The sequence below is a fragment of the Osmerus mordax genome, chromosome 27 (genome assembly GCF_038355195.1).
Source record: "Osmerus mordax isolate fOsmMor3 chromosome 27, fOsmMor3.pri, whole genome shotgun sequence".
Classification (NCBI taxonomy): Eukaryota; Metazoa; Chordata; class Actinopteri; order Osmeriformes; family Osmeridae; genus Osmerus; species Osmerus mordax.
In genome coordinates this window covers 4,576,850-4,603,102 of record NC_090076.1, presented here as the reverse complement: position 1 = coordinate 4,603,102, position 26,253 = coordinate 4,576,850, and the positions used below count along the sequence as shown (strand labels likewise).

The 26,253-nt window shown below is 40.2% G+C and overlaps 5 protein-coding genes across 5 annotated transcripts; 2 read left to right on the top strand and 3 right to left on the bottom strand.

Annotated features, from left to right (window-relative positions):
* Positions 1–1,240: 1,240 nt before the first annotated feature.
* scp2b (sterol carrier protein 2b) lies at positions 1,241–6,074 on the bottom strand. The gene is made up of 5 exons (XM_067230440.1): positions 5,951–6,074; positions 5,472–5,571; positions 4,990–5,119; positions 4,666–4,745; positions 1,241–2,021 (listed from the first exon to the last, which is right to left on the bottom strand). Exons 1-5 carry the CDS (start codon positions 5,971–5,973, stop codon positions 1,926–1,928), a joined length of 429 nt encoding a protein of 142 aa, XP_067086541.1. The 5' UTR covers positions 5,974–6,074; the 3' UTR covers positions 1,241–1,925.
* Positions 6,075–7,520: 1,446 nt separating this feature from the next.
* Positions 7,521–11,334, top strand: cpt2 (carnitine palmitoyltransferase 2). The gene is made up of 5 exons (XM_067230438.1): positions 7,521–8,019; positions 8,290–8,370; positions 8,463–8,569; positions 8,785–10,089; positions 10,231–11,334. Exons 1-5 carry the CDS (start codon positions 7,835–7,837, stop codon positions 10,557–10,559), a joined length of 2,007 nt encoding a protein of 668 aa, XP_067086539.1. The 5' UTR covers positions 7,521–7,834; the 3' UTR covers positions 10,560–11,334.
* Positions 11,335–11,341: 7 nt separating this feature from the next.
* magoh (mago homolog, exon junction complex subunit) lies at positions 11,342–12,970 on the bottom strand. The gene is made up of 5 exons (XM_067230439.1): positions 12,782–12,970; positions 12,218–12,276; positions 11,887–11,997; positions 11,654–11,736; positions 11,342–11,552 (listed from the first exon to the last, which is right to left on the bottom strand). The coding sequence occupies exons 1-5, from the start codon at positions 12,870–12,872 to the stop codon at positions 11,453–11,455; spliced, it is 444 nt and encodes a 147-aa protein (XP_067086540.1). The 5' UTR covers positions 12,873–12,970; the 3' UTR covers positions 11,342–11,452.
* A 1,886-nt stretch (positions 12,971–14,856) lies between these two features.
* Positions 14,857–21,443, bottom strand: uck2a (uridine-cytidine kinase 2a). Its single transcript, XM_067230551.1, has 7 exons — positions 21,339–21,443; positions 18,339–18,498; positions 17,776–17,872; positions 17,491–17,633; positions 17,301–17,398; positions 17,145–17,193; positions 14,857–15,078 (listed from the first exon to the last, which is right to left on the bottom strand). The coding sequence occupies exons 1-7, from the start codon at positions 21,441–21,443 to the stop codon at positions 14,942–14,944; spliced, it is 789 nt and encodes a 262-aa protein (XP_067086652.1). The 3' UTR covers positions 14,857–14,941.
* A 919-nt stretch (positions 21,444–22,362) lies between these two features.
* uqcrh (ubiquinol-cytochrome c reductase hinge protein) lies at positions 22,363–24,562 on the top strand. The gene is made up of 4 exons (XM_067230482.1): positions 22,363–22,503; positions 22,900–22,941; positions 23,173–23,334; positions 24,369–24,562. Exons 1-4 carry the CDS (start codon positions 22,459–22,461, stop codon positions 24,399–24,401), a joined length of 282 nt encoding a protein of 93 aa, XP_067086583.1. The 5' UTR covers positions 22,363–22,458; the 3' UTR covers positions 24,402–24,562.
* Positions 24,563–26,253: the final 1,691 nt, after the last annotated feature.

Genomic DNA, 26,253 nt, shown 5'->3' with positions numbered 1-26,253 from the left:
ATCTATCTGGAATGCAGATTTTGGACATTTGCATAACATTAATGCATGTGTGTGGGTACAAATAATAGTAATTAAGTACAGTAATTACAACATCAAATTATTATTTCTGTAAATTGCAGTAACTGTGAAGAAATTAGTCATGTATGCCTTTCCATCTGGATATAAATAGTTTGAGTACTTACTGTTTGGAATGCATGGCTTTTTGGAATTATAATCAAAATAGTACATAAGGTACACATATAGGGTTGTGCAGAGTTACAAATGGAGATATTTTCAAAAAGCCTTGTCATGACAAATAAAACAGCATTTTCCACCCAAATTGAACAAATGCTATGAACACGACTTCTAGGCAGTACAAGTTGTGAGTCTTGAAAAGCTTTAGTCTCCAGAGTTGGAGCCAGAGGAGAATAGGAGAGGCCAGCCAGCCTTGCAGTGGAATCTGGGTCAAAGCTCGTTAACAGATTTGTGTTTTAGCCATACACTTACTAGCTTGCCATTTACAAAGGAAAAACTACAGCGTGGCAGTGTGAAAGCTTACTGGAAAGATGCAAATAATGTAATAAAGATATGCCCACAATGGGAACATTTTGTGTTCCTACAACTACTATTAACACGGGCTCCAACATATTGGAAACATTAAAATATGCTGTTTTCATTTATTATGGAATTCTTTGTTACAGTATACTGAATCAAGGAGAGTCTGTCGTGCCTTTACCAGAGCTGCAACCAAGCACCCTGGACTCTGGAAGGAAACGCACGCTCATCCTGACAGACCTCCATTTCCTGTGAACACGCCACCAACATTCCCACAAACAAATCTGCAGGTCAGGTGTGGACAATGTGGTAAATGTTCCCTCGTCCTCAACATTAGACATAAATCAACAATCATAACAGCATCATAAATGTCAAGATATTTAACCCGGAAAATGAGGTCAGCGCAACATATCGGTGTTGTTGTAGTCCAGTTTTTAATAGATAACCTTAGCCAGGGGACGAGGGAGCAGGATGAATGAGAGCATTGTTGAGGGGACAACAGGTGCCAGCACATCTTTGACTACTCGTGTTATGCTCTCTGTTTGGATTTTCATGTTGGAATTATTATATTATTATATTTGTGACCTAGTGGATACTAAAGTATCAACGAGAAAGGTGACAGCAAGGGGATAGCCTTCTGTACCTGTTAAGAGACAAGAGAACATAGAGAGTGGTCACTCTCTTTTAGAGTCATCGCTCATTGAGATACAGCAGGAGAAAATACTGTTTATTCAGTAACAAGTCACGTTTTGTTTACAAAAGACTGACATGGCAGATATTGGAGTCACAGTGACCCACATCCAGTTATCCATTAAGTCCAATTATCAAGAGTATGCAATACAAACGTGTCTAAAGGTGATACAGTCCTTATGCAACAACACACAAAAGATAAGAGGCACTTGACTCACAGACAGAAAGTGAAAAACTACTCCACACAACTTTGACCAGATTTATACAGCTTTTTGGGAGGGATATTTCCATTAGCAAAGAATGTTTGTGCAGAGTGGCTCAACAAAAGAGGGAGGTATTGGACAACATAATTGTGTTAGAAAGATGATTGGTTCATAAACATGAAAATCAGGGTGCCCACCTCTACAAGGTCTCAACTAACACTGTCAGAAAATAGTCGTTGGGAGGAAAAACTGTGTTTCTGTCCATCCATACTCCTTTCCCCGACAGACAGGGCTTGTTTTCTCCTATCAACAAGGTTGAACAAACAAGGATGGTTGAACAAACAACCACCTACTGCATTCAGTAGGTGGATGTTACCCTTAGGCACTGGTCTGGACAACGGTTGTTATTGAACTACTTAGGCTAGATCTGAGATGTATAACGTTAATCCTAAATCAATGCCTGGAGTCAAGCTTTGCCCATTTTCCACTACTGCTCCTTCACAGCTTGGCTTTGCCTGGCTGCAGTTGCAGGCTCTGGAGCTTCATGGCCATACCCATGTTCCCTGTGATCTTCAACTTCCCCTGGAAAAAAGCCTGCAAAGAGAAAAACAATTTTGTTGGGTGTTTAAACATACACACAATCTTCTTTTCTAAACGTCTGTGTAATCCAAAATGATCCACGCGTTCAACATATGCATGGACACAATATCTGATCCAGACTGAAGTAGGCCTATGTGTGGCTGGTGTAGAGTTAAAAACAAAAGAGATTAACTAGACTCAGGGAAAGTGGGGCAGCTGCGACAGCAACAAGGGCTTATGGGAAGGCAGGACACAGGGCAGGACACAGAGCAAGGCACACCGTGTTGGAACAAATAAGCGTATGTGGAAAAACATTGGAAATAGTTCAACCAAAAAAAAAAGCATCTTCTATGGCCAAAACACTCCACCGATGATACACTGCTCTACTGCATTCTGGGGAAGAAATGTGTTCAGTAGAATTTTCTGAAATGAAGCCTCATTCAGAAAGTTCACTGCTCCTCGAGTTAGATTGATGTAATACTTTTTTAACAATGGATGTCAAAAGGAGGTGAAGTGCTGCATTAGGCCGTGAAGCTAGAATGAATGGCAAAAATGCATCCAATTCTCCCACTTGTTGTTTTCAACAGTGAGCACCTCTTTTAGTCATCTCCACAATTTGGCAGTTAGGACTTTTGAGTCTTGCACACCCGTATTTGGGCGGTTTGTTTTCTGCTTGCAGATCCTTTCAAGCCCTGTCAAATTGGAGTCTGAGTGTTGTACTGAGTGGTGGTTTACTGTAACCATCAGGTCTCTGATGGGGTTTACGCCTTGGCTTTGGTTGGGTCAGTCAAGGACATTCAGAGACTGTACCAAAACTTTGTGTTGGGGTCATTGTCTTTCCGAAAGATGAATCGTCACCCCAGGCTGAGGTGTTATGGGCTCAGCATCATTTTTGTCTCTCTCTCCAGCATCTCTTTTACACCCCTAAGGATTTACCATAGGGATGTTACTTACCAAGTGATTAGTGGTAGCCATTTTTTGCCAGATGTAGCGCTTGGCCAATTATGTTTTTGGGTCTCATCGGGCCAGATAATCGTTTTTCCCCAAGCTCTTAAAAGTGCTGTTTGGTCAACTCCAGGTGGCGGCATGCATTTTCCTCCAGAATGCCTTGTATTTAGCCACTCCACCATAAGGGCCTGACTAACGGAGTGGTACAAAGATCATTTTGTTCCATCTCTACTGAGTGATTAGATTACCTGTATTTGGCAGCAAAGGCTGCTCTAGGAAGTGACTCAATCTTTCCAGAATTCATAACAAAAAATTATCCTTTATTATTCTTTATTAGCCACCTTTAATGGCTCACCGGATTAGTGTGCGCACCATGTAGAGCGAATCCTCACTGCAGCGGCCTGGGTCCAAAACCGGCCCAGGCCCTTTACCGCATGTCATCCTCTCTCTCCCCACATTTCCTGTCCTCTCCAAACACTATCTCTGTCAGAAGTAAATAATAAAAGAATAAATTATACCAAAAAAAAAAAATATATATATATATTGTTTTCTTTTGTAAACTTCCCCAAATCTAACCTTTACTAATTATATCTTGGAGGATAGGACAGAAACACAATGCCAAGGCTCACACAGTACCAAAACCCTCCACTTGCAAACGTCCTTGAAGAGCTCCTTCATAGTGACAAAAGTGTGCACAGTATAGTATAGTGCACATTCTAAAGACAAGCCATAAAAAACATTGCATACATGAAAAGAAGCCTGGAGCCAACCTTAACAAAGTAGTAGACCATATTATTATTTTAAAAAATGCATTGCATCGCTTTTGTTTCAAATATTTAAAGATGCATCATCAAGTCACATTTTTTTTTTTTACCTCAGACTACTAATAAGAAATACTTAGGGGGACCACGGAGGACGGAATACACCTCTTAACTAACAAAAAGGACTGTCGGCCCAAACATTACAGTTAGCCTGTTTACGCCAACCGGCTATCATGAGGTTAATAGTAGGAATGCTCAAATTAACTAATCTGGATGTTAGTCTGATAAGATTAAAATGTATATTGTGATGCAGCTGAAGCCAGCATAAATTCTGCAAAGGCACTGGAATAGTCTCGAAAGATCTGGTTCCTTCTACTACACTTCCCGTGAGTGAAAAGCAACAGCTAAATATTACAATATTGGAGTGGCCCTTAAGTGTAAATATATTTCACTTTGATAACTAATTCTGGGGAGTAATTCCCCCTTCTCTACTTAGGAGAGTAGAATCTTCAGTGTTTCCCCTACCATTATATTAAGGGGGCGCCCCGCCCCCCCAGTGGAACCCCCCGCCCTCCCTGGAAGGTCAAGTTAATAAAATAATAATAATTAATGTTTTTGTTTTTTTTAATAGTGCCAGATCACAAAATAAGTCATTTAAGGTTACCTTTCCTATAAAACAGGTCTATAGCTTGCTCTTTTATTAAACAAACTAAATGGCCTTATGTTATTTATCTTATTAACACGACGGCATGTCAGAAATGTGTTTCCCCTAGCTGTAAACCTAGGGGAAACACTGATCTTGCTTACACATAAATACAGGGGCAACATAAAAACTGTAGTGAACAGTCAGTGAAACTTGCTCAAGAATGTAACACATCAAAGACATAGAACTGTCAGACAAAGATTCTACAAGGACAAAATAAAGAGACACACCAAGGCTAAATACTCACTGTTTGTGGGTTCATCTTCCCCGTCATCAGAGCCAGCAGATCAGCATCTGACATTGCAATTGTGCAGTCTGCTTTTTTTGCTGAGTGAGGGAGGAAACAACGAAAACGGCAGCTCATAATTCTGTTTTAATCAGTTAAGGTCCATAATTTAGTATTTTCATTTTACAAGGACATAGAAAATGATACATAACAGACTACAAGAAGCAAATTGTGTATTTTTGTCACAAGATGGTTAACTGTTTCAATTTTTATGTAAATGTAGCCTTTCCAATATCCATTGTTGAGTTGTAAGCACATACCGGTAACTACATTTGTAGTTCTCACCTGTGTCATTGTGGACACAGCCTTTGCCATTTTTCACATCAACAAACCACACAGCCTCCTCCCCATTTGGTCCACCCTTCACCTTGAAAGCGAAAACTCCTCCGATCTTTTTCACAAACTGCTCCCCATCCTGCTTGTAAAACCATGGACAAAAGGAATCTTAATTAGTATATTAGGGATATTTCTTTGGATGACTGTCTGTAAATGCACTCCACTGGACCACGAGAGTCAAGATATGCATCTATATCTACATCTGTAATCTGATGGGACAGCTACTTGTATGGACTGAATGTGTAGGAGCACATTTTATCAGATTGAATCTGAAAGTTCAAATATGTGTTTTAGATGTTAACTGATCTAAATAACTTCCTAAAGTGACTGAAAAATCATGAATAAACATAATATACTGATATCAAAGGACCTCGGTAAAGAAACCTTTAGTAAATTGAATGCCTGTATTATTTTCATTATAATGACATCACCTCCTGAAGCTTTTTGTTTATCTCCTGGAACACGGCATTAGCCTTGAAGCCTTCCAGCCCACTGCTCGAGCTAGTGTAAACAGCCTGGATTATCTTGTGGCTGGGGAAAGATACAAACAATGGCAACAACCACATCAACTTGTGTTATATCATAAACTAATTTTAGAAAGTTATTTTGATCCACAATTTGTAGATCTCTGTACTTTGTAACTAGCTGAATGCGTGGTATGAGTAACCTACACCACCAATTTGGTAACATCATTGCATGACATTCACTTTAGTTCATTAATTTGGTAGCTACTTGCTAGTTTGATGTATACCGTTTCGAACAGGTCTGATAATTTGATTATTTAAAAGGCTTTATATCGTCGCTGTTGCAATGGACACCGGTTTCTTCCTTTTTGGACCATTGAATGATATGAACAATGCAAGTCAAACTAGAGAATACATAATACAATCTACACATTTGTTAACCTCACCTTACAGCCTGTGGATCTCGCATTTTGTTTAAATTTGAGGTAACAATACTCTACAGACGAAGGTGGAGCGTGCAAATATGTTATGATTTTCTGCTGTGAAATGATTACGAAAAGTACTTCCTAGTTCGTGACGTTTGACAGACCATACGTGTCGATGAACGAATCGAACCCGCTCAGCCCCAGCATGACGTTTCCGAACGGTAGCTTATTCTATGGCTCTGCCCAATTATTAAAAGCAATCATAAATTTAACGTCTGTTATTTCTTGTATGGATCCAAATAAAAATGTAATTGTTAATTAGGATGAGCTGTGGTCTTAGAAATCACCTTCAACAGACCAAAATGCGATTTCGAGTCTTCCTATTTTAATTGGAGGCTATTATATTTTTGGAATTCACGAGAAAGAAGTCTATGTAGGCCTCTGCAGCAAAAGTGTTATAGACAATTTAGCCTAATCATTGGTGAACTGGTGCTGTGTGCTCGTCGGGATTGTGTTTCAAATCTGGTCATATTTAAAAGCATAGCCATCTTTGACCTTAGTTAATTCATAAACGACTTTAAAGTAGAAATAAACTAAAAGTTTTAAGTTTAAACTGAGACGCGCCAACTCTATATATATATATCTGAGTTTGAATTTCAAACACCCATTGATGCTGACTTTTTTTAGCCTATGGTCTGCACCTCTGTCATTTGTCAACTGTTTCTGGAGGAGCTGGGATCCCTCGCCGAATTGCCCCTTGGTTTCTTCCATTTATTCTCAATGAGTTTTCCTAGTGTCTTCCTTGAGGGTTTAGGTTTACTGAGGGGCAGTTCTATATGGGTGCATGGGAAGCCCTCTGTGACATCATGAATGTGCTATACAAATACATTTTGATTAGATTTGATGCAGCTTACATGGTTTTAATGAAAGTTTTTGGGTTTCATAAAACCAACAAACTGGATGAAGGAATTGGGGTATAGTGCCTGAGGGCAATAGGGATGCAGGCATATTACTCTGTGAACAACCCATATAGGTCGTCTGAATAAAGACAAACAGCTGAAAATGTCATAATGGAGGCAGTGAACTGTCACCTTCTTAACTCCCAGCCCGTGCAGCATTTATAGAGCAGTGCTGGTGAAGGGGGAGGATGCTGTAGCTGGTGATGACAAGGGTTAGTGGATGGGGAGGATTTAAGGCCAAGCATCAAACTCGAGCTAGCTTGATTACTCTCTCACCCAACAGAGCTCATAGGCGGACTGAATAGCCGGGAAGCCAGCCAATGTTGTGCTGCTGTGAGTGTGTCAGTCAGTCTGGTCGTAAGGGGCCGAGTCCTCTGCTTTTCAGTCCAAACATAAACTGTTTAAGCCGATGCTGCTCTCTGTTGGCAAGTCTTACATTTAAAAACTCAAATATATGTCAACGGGTTGTAAGACAGGTCGCTTATGTTTTTTTTAATGACGAGGATTAAAACAACGAAATTTTAAGTGTATATGGCAATGTCACCAGGAACCTGGTAAATGTCTGCTTTATAAAAAAAATAAAAAAACACCGACGGACCAGCATGTCACGTGACTTTCTGTCCTGGAGATATTCTTCCTGGAACATTAGCTAAAAGAGCAGCTTCTCATTCAGGGCTAGTTTTAGTCTGTAATAACAGGCTTTTATGAAATATCTTACTTGCTTTTGTGGTCAGTCTCAGTCAACATTTTATTACAAGGGACGCCAGTTTTGTGTGCAAATGGCAAGATAATCAGCTAATGTGTTGACTGGCTAGCTCTCAAATACAACTATACATTGCTTGCTGTTAGCAAACTAGCGTGATCTTGTAAACTGTGATAATACTTTTTAAAGCCTTCTCGTTGGCAGAACACCTTGACTTCCAGCTAGGATTTGACCTGTAGAACCATGGCGAATTTGCTCTCGCTGCAGTTCAGTGCCTCTCTCAGAAAATATGGGAGTCTAAAGCCTCTGAGGACTGCTACAACGTTACCCATTGATAAAAGACGTTACAGCAGCAAAGATGGATCTACTTCTGAGTACCTGCACAAAAGTATTGTGCCGTCTATGCATTATCAGAAGAGTTTACCCAGGTAAGCGTACAGCAAGTATCCGTTTCTAGTATCCAGCAATACAACAATATAGGCTAAAGATACAATGTATTTATTATTTCGTATTTATTTCCCATGCTGATTACCTATCAAGCATTTAGCTATCCAAATATTTGATTTATTTAGTAGAAAGGGTTGTCACTGGAAAAGGAATGTAGGTGAAAGGGCAAAGGGATATTGAACGTTGACACATATGGCCAACAGAGGACGGTGTTTCACATACAGTATGCTATTAATCCATTGTTTCTATAGGCTACCAATTCCAAAACTGGAAGATACAGTCAAGAGATATTTGGCAGCTCAGAGACCTCTCCTTGATGATGACCAGTTCAGGTGAGCATGCAACAACAACAAAAATCTACAAACAAAACATTCATCAATCATGAGGACACATTCACCACTCAAAATGCTTTTTATGTCTTCAGTAAAACGGAGAAGTTGGTAAGGGACTTCCAAAGTGGTGTTGGGAACCAACTTCACGAGGAGCTGATGGCTCAGGACAAGCAGAACAAGCACACAAGCTACATCTCAGGTTAGCTATGGATCCAAAACGCAGTGAAATCAAATTATTTTGTGTATCGTAGTGTTTTGTTCCAAAATGTCTGCGTATGTGGTCTTTTCAGATTTTGCAAAGGATTGTAAACAAAGTGTAGCTCTACGAAAATAAAAACGAATAGAAAATATGGGAATTTTAGGATGATTTGACAACCAAATTGAAAATAAATTCATTTGTTCATTTCATTTCAGCCCCATGGTTTGACATGTACCTGTCCGCAAGGGACTCTGTAGTCCTGAACTTTAATCCCTTCATGTCCTTCAACCTCGACCCCAAGACGGAGTACAATGACCAGCTAGTGCGAGGCACGAACATGGTCTGCTCGGCTGTACGGTTTATGAAGACCCTCCGTGCTGGCTACCTGGAGCCAGAGGTCTTCCATCTGAACCCAGCCAAGAGTGACACGGTCAGCTTTAAAAAGTTCATTCGCTGGGTCCCCTCCTCCCTGTCATGGTACGGGGCCTACATGGTGAACGCCTACCCCCTGGATATGTCCCAGTATTTCCGCCTATTCAACTCCACCCGTATCCCCAAGAAGGGACGGGACGAGCTCTTCACAGAGCCTAAAGGGCACCACCTACTGGTGATTAGGAAAGGCCACATGTATGTGTTCGATGTGGTAGATCCTAACGGGAACCCGGTGGAGCCTACGCAGATCCAGTCCCACTTGAAATACATCCTGTCTGACCAAACTCCAGCCCCCGCCTATCCTCTGGGCTTCCTGACCAGCGAGAACCGGGACGTATGGGCCGGACTGAGAGAGAAGCTCCTGGCTGCCGGAAATGGAGAGGCGATCGGTAGTGTCGACAGTGCCTTATTCTGTCTGTGCTTGGAGGACGAGAACATGCGAGACCACATTCACATCTCCCACAACATGCTGCACGGGGACGGCTCTAACCGCTGGTTCGACAAGTCGTTCAGCATAATCCTCGCCAAAGACGGACAGGCGGCCATCAACTTCGAGCACTCCTGGGGCGACGGCGTGGCCGTGCTCCGCTTCCAGAACGAGATCTTCAAGGACTCCACGGAGAGGCCTCTGGTCCATCCCGGCTCCTCAGCAGCGGTGGTGGACTCCGCTTCTGCCGTGCGCCGCCTCCAGTTCAACCTCGACGGCGAGCTGGAGACTGGGATCGCGAAGGCCAAGGAGAACTTCGATTCGGCCGTGTCAAAGCTCACCATCGACGCCATGGAGTTCAAGAAGGGCGGGAAGGAGCAGCTGAAGAAGAAGAAACTGAGTCCGGACGCCATCGCTCAGCTGGCGTTCCAGATGGGCTTTCTGAGGCAGTACGGGCAAACCGTAGCTTCCTACGAGTCTTGCAGCACCGCGGCGTTCCGTCATGGCCGCACAGAGACCATCCGGCCCGCCACGGTCCACACACTGCGCTGTGCTCACGCCTTTGTACGTCAGCCAGGGAAGCACAGTGTGGACGAATTGCAGGGCCTGCTCTCCGAATGCTCTAAATATCACGGGCAGCTCACCAAAGAGGCGGCCATGGGTTAGTGCACAGCCGTTTCACAAAATGGGCAAAGTGAAACGGGTTTCATATTTGAGATGGCGAGGGCAGGGTTAAATCCCATACATGTTAGAACATCCTCATTTTAATTATTCTTCCTGCACCTGTTTTTTTCTCCACCAGGCCAAGGGTTTGACCGGCACCTGTTCGCAATGAAGTATCTGGCCAACTCAAAGGGCCAGCCACTACATGCCCTGTACCAGGACCCGGCATATGCAGCTATTAATCACAACATCCTGTCCACCAGCACCCTTACCAGCCCTGCAGTTAGCTTGGGAGGCTTTGCCCCTGTGGTGTCTGACGGTTTTGGGGTAGGCTATGGTGTCCATGACGACTGGATCGGCTGCAACGTGTCCAGCTATCCAGACCGTAACGTACATGAGTTCCTGCAGTGTGTCCACAAGTCTCTTGAGGACATCTTTACTGTTCTGGAAGGAAAGCCTCTCAGCTAAGGAAAGGGTTTCATACAGAGATCACTAGTGCAGGGAAATTATGGAGTTCTGTAATACAATGAGGAAAATTTTAAGGCTGTGTTTCTCGACTACTGATCTTCAGACCATCACTGCTCAGGTGGTACAACCATACCTGCAGACTAGGTGACCTTATCTGTCTGAAAGGAATAGGTTGAAAAACACTTTAAGTGCACTTTGTCCAGGTTAAGGGCTAATACAATAACGTGGATTGAGAGGTGTTGTTAAATGACCTCACAGCAAACTATAGAATTGGGTCATCAAAGGTTAATGTAGCAGTTTAATATTCAGTACTCCACTTTTGCAGTGCATGTGAATTAAGCAGGGCAGTGTTCTAAACAATCTTCACTATGAATGTCAAGTTGGAGAAACCATGAGTGATTCATTGTATTTTTTTGCTTTTATAATTGGCATTTATAATGCCATTCATGACCTTTAATGAAGCCGTGTAGGTGTATGTACATGCCTTATTGAGTCAAATGAATAAATGTTTACTTGAAGTCAATTCTGCTTAATGGCTTGCCACAATTTGTGACATTTTAAGGATCTCTGCCTTTTTTCATAATATAACCTCAGATCTTTGCTAATGGGCATTTTTATGAATCATGAATCTAAAGCAGTTGCACACAGGCAAACAATATGAATGTTTGTATGAAAACTCTTGAACTGAATTTTTAAAGAAAGCTCCATATGTCCATGGTGGGCTATCTGTCAATACTAGGGTATGATCCATTTCTTCACCTGATAAAATTTAAAGTGCCTGAAATGTTTTCTCAATCATTTATTTAAAATAAAAAACAATCAAAAGTAATATACAAAAGGTCATACAGGCTCGAACTCGTAACTAAAACAATTCCAACGAGATTATCATCATCTTAAATGGGCTTGATTTTGAAGTGTAGGCCGATCAGACTGAAGACGAGACATTTCAGATCTTGCACCAGGTAGTAAAACACCCTGAGGCCTTCTGGATCCCTGCAAAACAAGTGTTATTTTTAGAAGTGAGAACAACTTGACAGGGACCTCATTATTCTAGCTGTGCCCATATCTTACAACCACCAATGCATTTTACTTACTTGGACTGGTTGACATCGATCAAGGAGCCAATCTTTGAAGTTGTGAAAGAAATGTGCTCATCCCCAATGACAATCTCAAGCTCCTGGTTGGGTGAAGATAAAAGGTTCTTTATTTTAGTTTTCAATCAAATGGCATTAAGCTCACCTGGTATCCTCCATGCATTGAACTTGGCCAAATACTTGGGTAAAACAGCAATACATGGACTCCTTAGTTTAAAGAAAATCTGACAAACCTGTCTGCCAACTCTATCAGGAGGCGGCCACAGTGCATCGTCTTCCTTAGTGATCTCGCTGTCGTCAATGATCCTCTTTAGCTCTTCCATAACACTTTTATGTACATAGGCCTGTGAGGAAAGTAGTACATAAGGCATGCTGTGAGTAAGTACTGTAAAATTCGATATTTGATTGTAGGTTTGATGTATACATTTGAACAATTTAGTACTACACTTGCAGAAATTAAATAATTAATTGTAAGGAGTTCTTAATACAAATGTTCGTGTAATGATTAATGATCGATGTGATTGTTATTGAAGCCGCCCCCGCTTCCTCCATTCAGACACAAACCTCTTTTCTGATCATCACGTCGTTTTTGTAGTTACTGTTGTTGGCGTACCTCAACTTGCCTGCAATAAATTAAGTCATGAGCTCTATAGTAAAAACAGCTACAGTAACAGCGGTATTTAGCTCAAGTCAATTCGCCTATATGGTTATTAGCTAGTTAGCTTATTTACTAGCTACTTAGTGGGTCAAGTACTACTGTGAATAACAACCAACCAGCTAACCAGCAAGCGTATAATGGAACTCTACTGGTATTGGCAAGCTTCCTTGGTTAAGCTAGACAAGAAAAAAAGCGCGTTCCTCGACAAAATAAAGTTACTAAATAGTTAACACATACTAGGTAACTAGCACGCGGATACATAACTATCGGCTGTGTAGCTAGCTAGCTTGGATTTCTGCAAAAGTTAGTTAGCAAATAGGAAGCTAACGCATATAACACGTAACAGTTAGCTTGCTAGCCAGCCATCCCCCCCAAAAAATAGCTAGCTAGCACAGAGTCGTGGTGGTAGCAGCTACATTGCTAGTAGCTAGTTAGCTTGCTCAATGAAATTGCCGCCTAGACAAACTTACCGTCGGGTCTGAACTCAAATTCCAGAAACTCGTGGCCAAATTTTCCCTTATGCCCAACATAGTATCTCAAATAAAAGTCACTCGTTGACATAATCAAATCGCCTAAAGTGTTTGCCGGATCAAACCAAAGGAAGTACACCGTAACTCTGCAGCCCTTGTGCTGTGATCAAAAGCTAACCTCGCTGGTCTACCGCCTCACATGAACACTGCGCATGCGTCCGGGCGCTTCTTTGTGATCTCATGTTCGTTGTCGCAAGAAAATGACGTAGTCAAACAGCGGACTTACCTTAGTATTTCGAAATCTGTGAAAATATTATAAAGAAAAATAATGCATTTCTAAATTTTTGCTGGTACATTTAGCTAAACAAATTGCTACAAATTACCCAATAAGAAGATCAGATCACATATATATTAGATTTTTCACTATACTAGTAGCTATCATAACCTACAGCATTAACAGTCAAGTAATAAAACGCCTGCAGTTTTGTCAGTTGTTTTGACTGCAGACTGGTCTGCCAATGTCAAGAACACACAGAAACTTCTTGTCACAACCTTTAATTAATTGGAACCATGTAATTAATCTAAAAATTCATTTGTAATTATTTGAAACTAAAATAAATAACTCATGCATTATCAGAATAGTATCTGCACATATGGAGAGCAAAAAAAGATCAGACAAAATGTGTTTGATACAATTATAGACTCAAAATAATCCAATAAATGATAGATGTTGACAATGATACACGTTGCATTAGCTGTGTTTTTGTGCTCATTTTATTATTTTACTGCTTCATCTTTAACCTATAAATACACTTTTTCACAGTGTTAAATCCTGTGGGAGATTTGAAGGTATAGAAGCTATAACAGTCCATGCAGCATTACATGGTTCATTATATTGACTAACAAGTTTGCAGCTAGCTTTTTATTCCCATGTAAGCAAGCCATGTTTTTTAATATTTAAAAGGCATGTCGGTGGATTTATGCACAGATAAACTGAAGTATATCAGTAACATTAAAGTGTGTTTATACACAATTCAGGGGTCTTTTGCTCACACAGAAAAATGCGAACAAAGGTAGAATTGTGAACATGAAGTTATCCTTTGCAAAGGAGTGGTAATCTACAGGTAGGACATATTACAAACATTTCAGATCAATTAATCCAATTTTGCGAATCAATAGATAAGTAGCAGAATTTAAATGCATAAATGTTCAGTTCACATCACTTATAAAAACCTGAGGTTTCAAGGAGAGAACTTCAATGTGATAGGACTTATTTATTCTTTGGTGGGGTTGTCCCTAGACAAAACACCACTCGGCACAAGGATTGTTCAACAAAATGGATGAACGTTTTTCAGTGTTGGTGTAGCTGGAAAAATTATAACATTTAGAACAAACTGTGTAGTGGCAGCACATAGAGACATTGTACAAACTGTTCAAGAGCAACATCGGCACCATTAATACATTAGGATCAAAACCAAACTGCTTTGATTCATAAAGTCAAGTAGTTTAGTTTATATCCGTGTAAAACGCAAAGTTGCATTGTTTCTAGGATTTTGTCAGCAAGGCAGTTAACCTGAATAGGGCCTGAGAAAATGCATAAATAAGAACATGCCACAACAGCACTACCCTGCATTCAAGGCTTATAATACAGAATACAAGAGGTTCTGCAAAATTAACAAGCCATTATTTATCGGCAATCACTCGAGTGTATATATTCTCAGCTGCTGTTGTCTGATGGTAAATACTAAAAGGATCACATTTGTTACTTTCCCACAAACCGCACACACCTTTAACTAAAACTGATAGTTGCTTAAAGTTGAACTCTTAGAAAAAACAACACCCACAATTCACCCTGTTCCTCTATTCTGACAACAAACAAAATAGTGAGCAGACATCCAAAGAAAATAGCTAACTACTCAGATTCACAACTTTGACATAGTTTCAAAGTTTCAAAACAAGGAATAAATCCTACTCCTAACACCCTGCATTTTTTTCTTCAGTAAAAATATGCAAAGTATCAAGGAATAGGCCTTATGGAATAAGGAGAAATATTCCGTTGTTTCTGGACAAGGTGTGGAAAGTTAGTATGTACAGAAAAGCACTTCCCTCCATTCATCCATCCATCCAGTTGTCCCTGGCACTACGAGAGAGGCAATGAAGTCAGTGTGGCCGACTGCTGGACTCAGACGCCTGCCGTTTTCTAGGTGTACTGTGCCCATTGAGGCAACCATTCTGCCGCTTGGTCAAACCTCCATTTAAAATGTCTTGGATGTGCTGAACTATAAGATTTATGGCAACTGCAATCAAACACATGGGAGAGTATAGTGGACATAAAAAAACAGTACAATTACAGTATGAACAAAAGACAACAGATTCACAATTAGTTTGATTCTGCATTTTTGGACGATTGGTTTTGGATGTCATATGAAAGCCCCTAACATGAGCAGTGATCACTTCTGAGTAGTCCATTAAATTGTGAAAATTAGCCTTGGACCTTGTTTTTTAGGAGGTACAGTTAGGTCCATAAGTATTTGGACATTGACACAATTTTCATCATTTTGGCTCTGTATACCACCACAATGGATTTGAAATGAAACAATAAAGATGTGCTTTAATTTCAGGGTATTTACATCCAAATCAGGTGAACGGTGTTGGAATTACAATACATTTTATATGTGGCCCCCCCCTTTTTAAGGGACCAAAAGTAATTGGACAATTGGCTGCTCAGCTGTTCCATGGCCAGGTGTATGTTATTCCCTCATAAAGGGAGTTTGTTATTTCATTGACAAGGAGCAGATAAAAGGTCTAGAGTTCATTTCAAGTATGGTATTTTTGTTTGGAATCTGTTGCTGTCAACTCTCAATATGAAGTCCAAAGAGCTGTCACCATCAGTGAAGCAAGCCATCGTTAGGCTGAAAAATAAAAACAAACCTATCAGAGAGATAGCAAAAACATTAGGTGTGGCCAAATCAACTGTTTGGTACATTCTTAAAAAGAAAGAACGCACTGGTGAGCTCAGCAACACCAAAAGACCAGGAAGACCACGGAAAACAACTGTGGTGGATGACAGAAGAATTCTTTCCCTGGTGAAGAAAAACCCCTTCACAACAGTTGGCCAGATCAAGAACACTCTCCAGGAGGTAGGCGTATCTGTGTCAAAGTCAACAATTAAGAGAAGACTTCACCAGAGTAAATATAGAGGGTTCACCACAAGATGTAAACCATTGGTGAGTCTCAAAAACAGGAAGACCAGATTAGAGTTTGCCAAAAAACATCTAAAAGAGCCTGTACAGTTCTGGAACAACATCCTATGGACAGATGAGACCAGGATCAACTTGTACCAGAATGATGGGAAGAGAAGAGTATGGAGAACGGAAGGAACTGCTCATGATCCAAAGCATACCACCTCATCAGTGAATGTATGGCTGCCAATGGAACTGGTTCCCTTGTATTTATCGATGATGTGACTGCTGACAAAAGCAGTAGGATGAATTCTGAAGTGTTTCGGGCAATATTATCTGCTCAGATTCAGCCAAATGCTTCTGAACTCATAGGACGGCACTTCACAGTGCAGATGGACAATGACCTGAAGCATACTGCGAAAGCAACCAAAGAGTTTTTTAAGGCAAAGAAGTGGAATGTCAATCACCTGACCTAAATCCAATTGAGCATGCATTTCACTTGCTAAAGACAAAACTGAAGGGAAAATGCCCCAAGAACAAGCAGGAACTGAAGACAGTTGCAGTAGAGGCCTGGCAGAGCATCACCAGGGACGAAATCCAGCGTCTGGTGATGTCTATGGGTTCCAGACTTCAGGCTGTCATTGACTGCAAAGGATTTGCAACCAAGTATTAAAAGTGACAATTAGATTTATGATTGTTAGTTTGTCCAATTATTTTTGGTCCCTTAAAAGGGGGGGGCCACATATAAAATGTGTTGTAATTCCTACACCGTTCACCTGATTTGGATGTAAATAACCTGAAATTAAAGCTGAAAGTCTGCACTTAAAGCACATCTAGATTGTTTCATTTCAAATCCATTGTGGTGGTATACAGAGCCAAAATGATAAATTGTGTCAATGTCCAAATACTTATGGACCTAACTGTATCTGACATTGACCTTGTGATTCCAAAACAAAGACAGTATTTTGTCTTGAGAATATTTATATCTAGTTCTCTGCCATGTGTAGGTCAAAACTGTAGAACAAGCCAACAAAGCTCAGTCAGGCCTCAAAAAGATAAGAGGAAGAATAAAGAAAAGCTGGAAAACAAAGACATTCATTTAGTGTCATGAGCCCTTTTACAAATCGTTGTTGTCGTCAGTCTCGAAACCATTTGAACATAAGCAAAGTACCATGACTCACCCAGATTATCAGCTCCTCTCGGAATGATAACATCAGCATACTTCTTTGTCTAAACAAAAAATGTGGAAAAATACACATTTCAAATAGATCAAAATTGAAGAAAGAAAGGCAAACAAATAAATTGAAGTGTAATTCGTATTTCTAGGTACTACTGACTGGCAAGCAGAACTCCTCAAAGGCAGGCTTGACAAAAGTTATGTATTGCGCCAGGACTTGCTCCAGGTCCCTTCCTCGTTCACTGATGTCACGGAGCACTGGTGAATATAGGGGGAGGGGCTGTCACTATAACAATAACATCTGCCTTCATACAATGTCTGTGAACACACAAGTACACTGAGTGGTTTACCTCTGCGTGAGAGCCGCGTGTCTGCATCCGTATCCACAAACAGCTTCATATGGAAGAGATCCCGGATCTCCTGGGAGTAGAACATTAGGATTCCCTCGAACAGCACCACGTCTGCAGGGTACACCGTCACCGTCTCCTCTTTCCTGTGACAAATCGGTAGGACAAAGCATTCAATGCTGCTACCATAGAAACAGGCTAGTCTCCAATACAGTTATTCTCCCTTTCCAAAAACGGTCGGCCATTTTTATTGCTCATTCCTAATAACCATGCTAGCTTTGCACTCACCTGGAATGGGTGACAAAGTCGTACACAGGGATCTGCACCGTTTTGCCCTCTATGATGCCCCATAGGGTCCTGACAATAAGCTCGTTATCAAACGCATCTAGTGAGGATAAAAGGAAATCATGGTCAAAACCATAGCCATTTGATTACTGTCAGTCTTTGCCAGTCCATAGGATAAAGATATAATCTAGTATGTTAACCACAGGTGGACAGGCTGTGTGCTCTACTTGTTTTACATGCTCTGCTGTGCTGCCAGATTGTGCAGCCAGCCCCCACACACAATGTGAGAAACAGAGACAGCCGGCTGCTGAAGTGACAAAGACACCAAGCTACTGAAAGACAGAGTGTTGGAGAGGAAGAAAAGAAAGAGTGAGAATGTGTGTGGGGGTGAAAGTGTGTCTTTGTGTGTGTGTCCCTGTGTGTGTGGGTGTCTTTGTGTCCGTGTGTGTGTCTGTGTCCATGTGTGTGTCTGTGTCCATGTGTGTACGTGTTTGTGTGCGTGTCCGTGTATAAGGGAGCTGACTGAGTGACTGAGTGAATGAGTGAGTGACTGACTGAGTACTTACCTGGGTGGTCAAAGTTGAACTGGCCCTTGAGAGCCTTGGATTTCTGCTCTGGCATCAATACCTTGTAGAAACTGTCTTGACTGAGAATGGCCACCTGGCGTTGGTGATGGTCAATCTTGTTCTGACCAAGCAGCTCCATGATCTTACTGCAGACTGAAGACTAATCAGGGAATGAAGAAAAACAAGAAAATACCTGTAACTGTGTTCCTAAAGATTAAACTGATTAAATCAAATGAGCTTATGTTAAACAAAAAAAAACAGCAAATCCGCAAATATATTTTTGTTGACCCGTGGGATTTAGAAGACAGATGACAACTGCCATGATCCTATAATACTGTAGTTTAAACAACAGTCCGTAACCCCAGTGTTGAAAAACAACAACAGCAGGTGCTCTTTGCAGTCTTTCCGATAGAAGAACTTAAATTGGGCAAAGATGACACACAGTGAAAAGTAGTTGTAATGAAGAGCTATATAGTTTTATCCTGAGATGTTAAGACATAGTTATATAGCATCACTTGTAGTTCTGGAATGTATACACTAATTATCAGTCAGCAGAGAGGAGAGAAAACAACTAACAATAATGACCAGAACTAGAAGTGTCAGAAGAAGTATCTCTGAGGCATAGAAGTTATAGCTCATGTGAGAGAGAGAGAGAGAGAGAGAGAGAGAGAGAGAGAGAGAGAGAGAGAGAGAGAGAGAGAGAGAGAGAGAGAGAGAGAGAGAGAGAGAGAGAGAGAAGAAGAAGATGAATAGCAACACAGATGTAGATACTGAGTATTGTGATTGAATTATTTCATATATGCCATTAGGTCACCTGAAGTTATTAGTTCTCTGTGGCCATTGCTTTAAAGAGTGTGTCCAGTGGGGAGGATGCTTGACAAATTCCAACACCTTTAAATGTTGAAGCTAAAGATAGGTTGTGAAGAGGTCTGTCATTAACCACTAATCAGTTAACAATAATAACGATTACAAATAATGATTACTATATTACTTTTATACAGTTTTGAATATTCTGATTATAATAAACAATGTTTGATCGACAGTATACCCTGCTATATTAGCTCACGAGAACATCACCCTTGGTCATGAGAGAAATATGCCTATATATGAATAGTGTTGCGTGTATCATGGATAAACTGTCATTATGCTGTTTGCTAAAGCTTGCTTATGCCTGCATAGCCATAAATTAGTTATTTGTAAGATGAGACCAGGAAATGTCTGGGACACTACTGTAGGTCCGAGGTCACAATGTCACCAAAGTTTATAAAGCCATGCAACGAGGAAAATAGAAGGAACGTCATGGCCATTTCTATGAACTATCTAAAGACTAAACAAAAGCTATCTAGAGCCATGAATGCAGAGTTTTCTGTCTGTGCTTACAAAGTCTATGTTGATTGTCACCCCCCTGACATTTATTGTGAGAGTAAAACCTCCCATATTGTGATCCTATTTAACTGCCCTTCATTCCTGTATTCATTGTCCAGTCATCTGAGATGCTCAGCTTGAGTGTATCAGACACCTGCACCTTACAGATCTGTAATAAATACTTAGATTTAGTCTCGAACTTGTGCTTGGCAACTGACTTCATTGACTTGGTACTTTCACAGCAATGGGGTAAAACAAGAGACTTCTTCAGTTTGGCATCAGAACTTGTAAGCTGTTTGAGCGTGTGACTTCTGATCCCACCTGATTCATGGCCAGATGTTATGGTCTTATGTGTTTGTGTATCAAAAGATGGTCATGTTGGTGTAATGGTTGTTCTGTTTAATAAATATGAGTTTGAAGGACATTTAACCAGTTTAATGATTGATTCTCGGAATAACTTCCACCACAGTATACAGGAACTCATGTGGCACCAGTTACCATTAAGTGGATTACAAGAACGCTGTGAAAACTTGGATGAACAAATACATGGATACATAATGGTAAATTATTTGATTTCTTCCACACTAGGAACAGCTGCGTATGTTACTATCCAAACACAAGTTTTCCATGCTGTGCACTAGCTGAAGTGTATGGCATCCCTTACAATACTTGTAGCCTATAATCTTGAGCAAGAAGTGCCTTCCTGATGACATACAGCCATTAGAAAAATAAGCATGCACAAAACCACACAGGCAGACATGTAGAGATGCCCACAAGAGACACATGCAGAGTAGATGTTTTTTCCCCATAATTGACTGAACAGGTGCATATTTCAGTTACTCTCTTCTGGGAAAGGATAGTAACAGGAAATTTAACTTGCAGCTGATTGTAGATTTGTGGGGTTACCCACATATTCCTAACATGACAAATATGTTGTCAACGTGAAAACTCTTCTCATGTAAAAATATACATTATTCAAGTATTCCAATTGTTACGCTATTTTACACTTAAAAGAGAGTATGGGGTCATACGCGATAGTTTACATAAACGACTCGTTATGAGGCTCTGAAACGAATGCCAAGATGCAGCAGCAGCAGCAGCAGCAGACAGGCGCAGCATCCTTGTGTTTTGCTACCGCAACGATATGTGGGAGCATGCACGTCGCTCCGTTATGAGGTAAGTGTGCCACTGACCCCGTTCTTATGTATTATGGCGGTCAGCTGTTTTTCATCACTGTGAATCAATCAGCTGCCCCCGACACGCGTGGTGGACGACGAGAAGGATAATTACTGCTTATGGATCTCTATTTATTTATTACATTTTCTGGATCTGGATTGAAGAAGGCAGAGTCGGATTTGGCTAAGCCCGTTTCTGTGTGGTCCCCGTTTACCTTAACATTAATTGAAGTAAAGGATGTGCAGGGGGATAAAAGCCAAATAGGCCCATTATGAGATTTGGGTGATCGTAAACTATGAATATTTAGTAAAGTAATTCTCATTAAACTAATCATGATCTGTTAACAGAATATCAAGTTATTTTCCACATACATCCAATCAATCACTGTGACAGAGAATTTGAAAAGGAGGGGGGAAAGACAAAAGAATATGAAATCGCCCAAACGTGTTAAATGCCAACCTTGCCGCTGGCAGTCCCTCCGGCAACCCCGATCAGAAAAGGATGCCAGTTGACATTCTCGTTTTCGGCGTGGCTGTCCAGCCTTGTCTCAATGTCGCCTGCCATGCTTGCACTAAAAGCATTTGGACGCTCGTGGGTGGTTTTACTCAAATTGCGCTCCGCCTCCTACCAACAGCGGTGCTTATTATTTGCTGTTCGACCAGACATTGTGGCCTACATCGTGAACGTCAATTATAGATAAACTACTTGAATATCGTTTAACATTTAAGAATGTTTTGAGTAAAGGGTTTAAAGATATGATCAAATTGTAGCTGTGTATAGGCCGACGTGTAGACAAATGTTAAGAAAACGCATAGGCTGTAGCCTATTTTCTTTCCATTCTTATAGGCTATTCTTTTTTATGTCTCATCGTATGGATCATTCGGGGATCAGTTTCTATATGCGTACCGGAAACTAATCTACGTCTCCTCTACAATTTTAGAAAGGCGGCTAGAGCGCTGCAGTTCCGTCAGTTATTTCATCGTAGGAAGGCCTTCACAAAAATGGCAAAAGCATGTGTTCTTCTCGGTTTTTACTTTTATATTAATTATATAGTCCTGTTGGTTGCAACTTAAGTATGTCCTCTTACTGTATAATGTTTTTGAAATTGTATTTTGGTCAGTAAAGTTTTTCAAAAAGTATTGTGTGTCCTGGTAGATGAATATGCCTACATAAACAAATGAATACATTAAATTAATATTTTTTTAATCAGTCTCTCACACTAGGAAATCAATACATTTATGGTTTTATTGGAAGGATAACACAGGATATATAAAAAATAATCTAGCCTCCTAAATCTGATAATAATGCAGAGTAATTATTTGTGTCCATCACCAGAACCCAACCCAGGGGGTCTGACAGATAACCCATATTAGACATTCTCTGAGTCTACCCTTGAGGCTGTTTCAATTACTTTACATCTCCGGTCCTTGGGGTGGCAGTAGCGTTTGCAGTTATCTAGTAAACATTAGAGCAGAGGACAGAAGTAGGATCACATTCCGGTGCGTGACCTGGTGCGTCCTCCAACTGCGAATTCTTCAGATTTGACAGCGGGTCACACTAGGACACGATTATCAGGATCATGGTTTTCGAGGAGAAAATGATCTTAAATGGGGAACCCGATGAGGTAAAATATTCATTTTCATTCATGCTCAGCATAGAGAAGCTAATGCGCGCTAGCGAGTGTGCTCTACTGCTGCTGTTGTTAGCATAGATCGCTAGAGAGCATTTGGTTGACAAATGACATGGACGCGATGTAGCTAAATGTCTTCTACAGCAAACATTTGCCAGCTTGCTTACGACATGGATGTCATGAAAAGGTTATGCAGTATTAAAAGTATTTTATAGGTAGTATTGTACAGTACTGAATTTGCAACCTTCGGTTTGATGTACAGATGCACTGATAAGTGATAACACTGACAAGTACTGAAACTAGTAGGCTAAGTAGCTGGATAGCTAGAGCTAATTACAGTACTGTTGTTAAAAAGAATAAGCCATATGGTATGTCTGTGCTGTTTTATAGGAAGAAGAGGAGGAGGAGGAAGAGGACGAAGAGGACATGGTGGTAAGAATGTTTTAGATAATGTTGTACATTTACATTTACCATATGCACCTTCCTGCCATAGTAAATTCCTTGTTTGTGCTAACTAACTTTTCAAATAAAGCTTATTCTGATTCTGAGAAGGCTTCAAGCTGACCAATTTTGGGACTGTAAATACAACGTTGTACCAGTAGCTTGTTTGTTTATTGTTAGTAGGCTTGTCACTAGCTCTGTCACTTTTGACTTTCATTCAAGGATCCACTGGAAACTGTAAGGCAGAAGTGTGAACAGTCGGAGCACTGCGTCCACAATCGGGAGAGACTGGAAGCATGTGAGAATAGGGTTGGCTCAAGGTCTGAGACCGATGAGGACTGCACCGAGGAGCTCTTTGACTTCCTTCATGCCCGCGACCACTGTGTGCGTAATTATTACTTTTTTACTTCTGACATATACTCTGAGAGATGCCAAGGGGACTGGAGGTGGCAGGGAAAGACTCCTATAAAGGAAAACAAGTCTGCTTGTTGAGCTGTCAAACTGGCACAGCACTGTGTGTCCAATCGATGTGAAACCTCCCCACATTAATCCATTGATGCCATTGTTTCCCTGAACATATTGCATGACATGTCAGCATTTCAACCAGCAGTCTTTATTCATGTAATTGTGGTTATGGATAGGCATTTGTGTCATGTCATTTTTGGTAGATAAATGTACCATTAAAACATTGCAACAGTACACTTACTGTACAATATGATTGGTAGGGCTGAAGACTGGGGTGGTAGTGGTAAGTGGAATGCTGAATAGATAAAATAATAAGTTTAGCCTACTAAAATATATCTAGTGATATATTAGAAGCTTTAAACTGACTCTTGCATTGACTAACAAATCCAGTACATTATCTGTTTTCAATTGCTTTGATATTTGTAATAATTATGGAATGAGGCTGTAGTTGGATTTCCACAGGAGATAGTGTGAAATTAAAGTCCTGACCCAAATAAACCCCTTCTCTGGGCTGTAATCTGAAAGCATTTGTGGAGATTCAAGTAGATTAGACAGGTCAAAACAATATGGTGGCTTCTTACTAGCCATCCAGAAGACAAGTTGGTGACATCATAAACACCTGTCAAAGCATCAACATCAGATTCCCAGAACACATAGTAGTTGATCTGAGATGAGACACAGGCCATTGCTGTACATTTCAGCTGAGGGATGGTGTTAATGGATGTTCAATCAATGTTGAGTGATGGATGCTGTTCCTTTATAAACCACCCTGAATTGTATGTAAGTGTGCTGATGTTTAGTCCATAAATCATCCAGAGAATGTTAGTGAGCTCAGGGGAGCAATTCAAGGATAGACATTCAGGCTACTTTTGTCTTTGTTATGGAGACATTTTCCTCTTAATGTACAATTATACCCGTTTTAATTATATCTCATCTTCAATTTTGTCCTCTAGGTGGCACACAAAGTTTTCCATTCTGTGAAGTGATGTCCTTCAGGTCCCAGCCTGTTGGAGGATCCCCTTCAGATGTATAGTTATATTACTTCTGTGTCAAGAGCATGGTTTTAACAGGTCCCTGTATGGATCTGTGCTGTATCTTAAGTACACTGTATCTGTTCATGTGAATAAATTGTATATTCAATGTCAAATTTTAATTTGATTGGTCAACTTTATTTTATCAAATGTCAACGTCAACAGTTAGGATTATGTCAAATATGGCTAGTTTTATTTTTATTGTGTGTTAAATAAGGCCTCCTTCTTAATAGGAATTGTTGAAGTGACATGGCATTTTCACTTTCACACTAGATACAAATGAGTATAATCAGTAAAAACTGCATTGCTATTAGTTTTAGATTTTGTTGTTGTTGCCAAATCTCCAATGACATTGGAGTCATGTCATGACTGTCTCAAGCATGATGCAATATATATTTTAAATAATTTTAAAAGAAAAGTATACAAATGTCAATAAATACCCCAGGCATAATTTTACAAGTGTCTATTTTAGTAAATGGCAATAATTTTCTTCATCCACATATTCAGGTGGGGAGTCAGGTGGCTGAGTGGTTAGGGAATCTGGCTAGTAATCTGAAGGTTGCCTGTTCGATTCCCGGCCGTCTGGTTAAGAGCGTCTGCTAAATGACTAAGTGTAAGTTTTGGAACTTGATACAATTTGCCACTGAAAAGCATGACCTACGGTGTGATGCCATATCCTAGTTTTAAAATGGGCAATTCCTCCGACCACTTTATTTAGTTGAAGGATCCTATTCGAGGTCATCTTACTGAAAAACCTTGTGAAGCCCCTGACATCTTCATGTTAAAAGTTTTGATCTCAGAATTGATCAAATGTGAAACTTTTTTGAGACCATTGAAAGTGTTAAGTTTTGTTGTCCTTGGGTGTGACCCCCTAAAGTATATATTTTTTTGTAAAAACCTGTATTAACCCTTGTGCTGCCTTCGGGTCACATGACCCAAAGGTTCATAACGAACCATCGTTGTGTTTACCCAATTTTAAGAAAGGGTTAAAACACAATTATGGAAATGTGTGCAAATGTCTCTTGCTAGCTGCTCATGACAGGTTAGTTAGGAATAGCATGATCATTAACTGACACAAAAGACTGAAACGTCCCCCGGCGAGACAGTCACACTGCAGGACAAGACGTCACACAAGAGGACAATGTCTGTAAGAAGCATTTTAAATAAATAAGGTTTGATTAAATACTTAATATTATTTTAAATCCCAAATAGACACATTAATAACATTAAGGAAACATTTTTGATGGTCAAAGTTCATTTTGTTGGTGAAAAGTGTTTTCCACTGTGAAATGTTTTGTAAAAACATGGTATACATGGCTGTATTGTTGATTAAAATTAAATATTCTTTACGTATTAACTCTAACTCATTAATGCAATAAGAATGTATGTCTTATTGTGTGACACACAAAAAAGGTGTTTTATCTTAGAATATAAAAGAAAACTTGAGTGTTCCATTAGATGAGATAAAATCATTACTCATCTTAACTTGGTATAAGTTTAAACAGTTTGGTAAGGATGACAGCAAAGTTTGACTTGAATTTATCGTAAAAAAGTTATGGTGGGATTATGTTAGGCTATTCATAATTTTGCATTAAATAAATACCAGTAGGCCTATATGACAACAAGTGTGTAACACTGAAGATAAATCTCTCATGCTATTTGTATATTATTTACTACTTTTTCTTATTTCATTTTTTGTCACACCATAGGCTACACATTTATGGTGCAGTTCAGTGAAAATGTAAAAAAAAAAAGCTGCAGTCAAACCCTAGAATACGGCCTACTTTAGCGGCTCGTGTTTCTTTCC

Excerpts from the sequence above, each read along its gene's own strand:
- cpt2 (XM_067230438.1), top strand. The coding sequence starts at position 7,835 with ATGGCGAATTTGCTCTCGCTGCAGTTCAGTGCCTCTCTCAGAAAATAT. Across the intron at positions 8,020-8,289 it reads TATCAGAAGAGTTTACCCAG|GCTACCAATTCCAAAACTGG; the intron begins GTAAGCGTACAG and ends TTGTTTCTATAG. Across the intron at positions 8,371-8,462 it reads CTTGATGATGACCAGTTCAG|TAAAACGGAGAAGTTGGTAA; the intron begins GTGAGCATGCAA and ends TTATGTCTTCAG.
- uqcrh (XM_067230482.1), top strand. The coding sequence starts at position 22,459 with ATGGTTTTCGAGGAGAAAATGATCTTAAATGGGGAACCCGATGAG. Across the intron at positions 22,504-22,899 it reads TAAATGGGGAACCCGATGAG|GAAGAAGAGGAGGAGGAGGA; the intron begins GTAAAATATTCA and ends GCTGTTTTATAG. Across the intron at positions 22,942-23,172 it reads AGGACGAAGAGGACATGGTG|GATCCACTGGAAACTGTAAG; the intron begins GTAAGAATGTTT and ends CTTTCATTCAAG.
- uck2a (XM_067230551.1), bottom strand. The coding sequence starts at position 21,443 with ATGGCAGGCGACATTGAGACAAGGCTGGACAGCCACGCCGAAAACGAG. Across the intron at positions 17,873-18,338 it reads GTTCAACTTTGACCACCCAG|ATGCGTTTGATAACGAGCTT; the intron begins GTAAGTACTCAG and ends TATCCTCACTAG. Across the intron at positions 17,194-17,300 it reads TTGAGGAGTTCTGCTTGCCA|ACAAAGAAGTATGCTGATGT; the intron begins GTCAGTAGTACC and ends TTTTTTGTTTAG.
- magoh (XM_067230439.1), bottom strand. The coding sequence starts at position 12,872 with ATGTCAACGAGTGACTTTTATTTGAGATACTATGTTGGGCATAAGGGA. Across the intron at positions 12,277-12,781 it reads ATTTGAGTTCAGACCCGACG|GCAAGTTGAGGTACGCCAAC; the intron begins GTAAGTTTGTCT and ends AATTTATTGCAG. Across the intron at positions 11,553-11,653 it reads ATCGATGTCAACCAGTCCAA|GGATCCAGAAGGCCTCAGGG; the intron begins GTAAGTAAAATG and ends CTTGTTTTGCAG.
- scp2b (XM_067230440.1), bottom strand. The coding sequence starts at position 5,973 with ATGCGAGATCCACAGGCTGTAAG. Across the intron at positions 5,120-5,471 it reads TAAACAAAAAGCTTCAGGAG|GATGGGGAGCAGTTTGTGAA; the intron begins GTGATGTCATTA and ends TTTTACAAGCAG. Across the intron at positions 4,746-4,989 it reads CTGTGTCCACAATGACACAG|CAAAAAAAGCAGACTGCACA; the intron begins GTGAGAACTACA and ends TCCCTCACTCAG.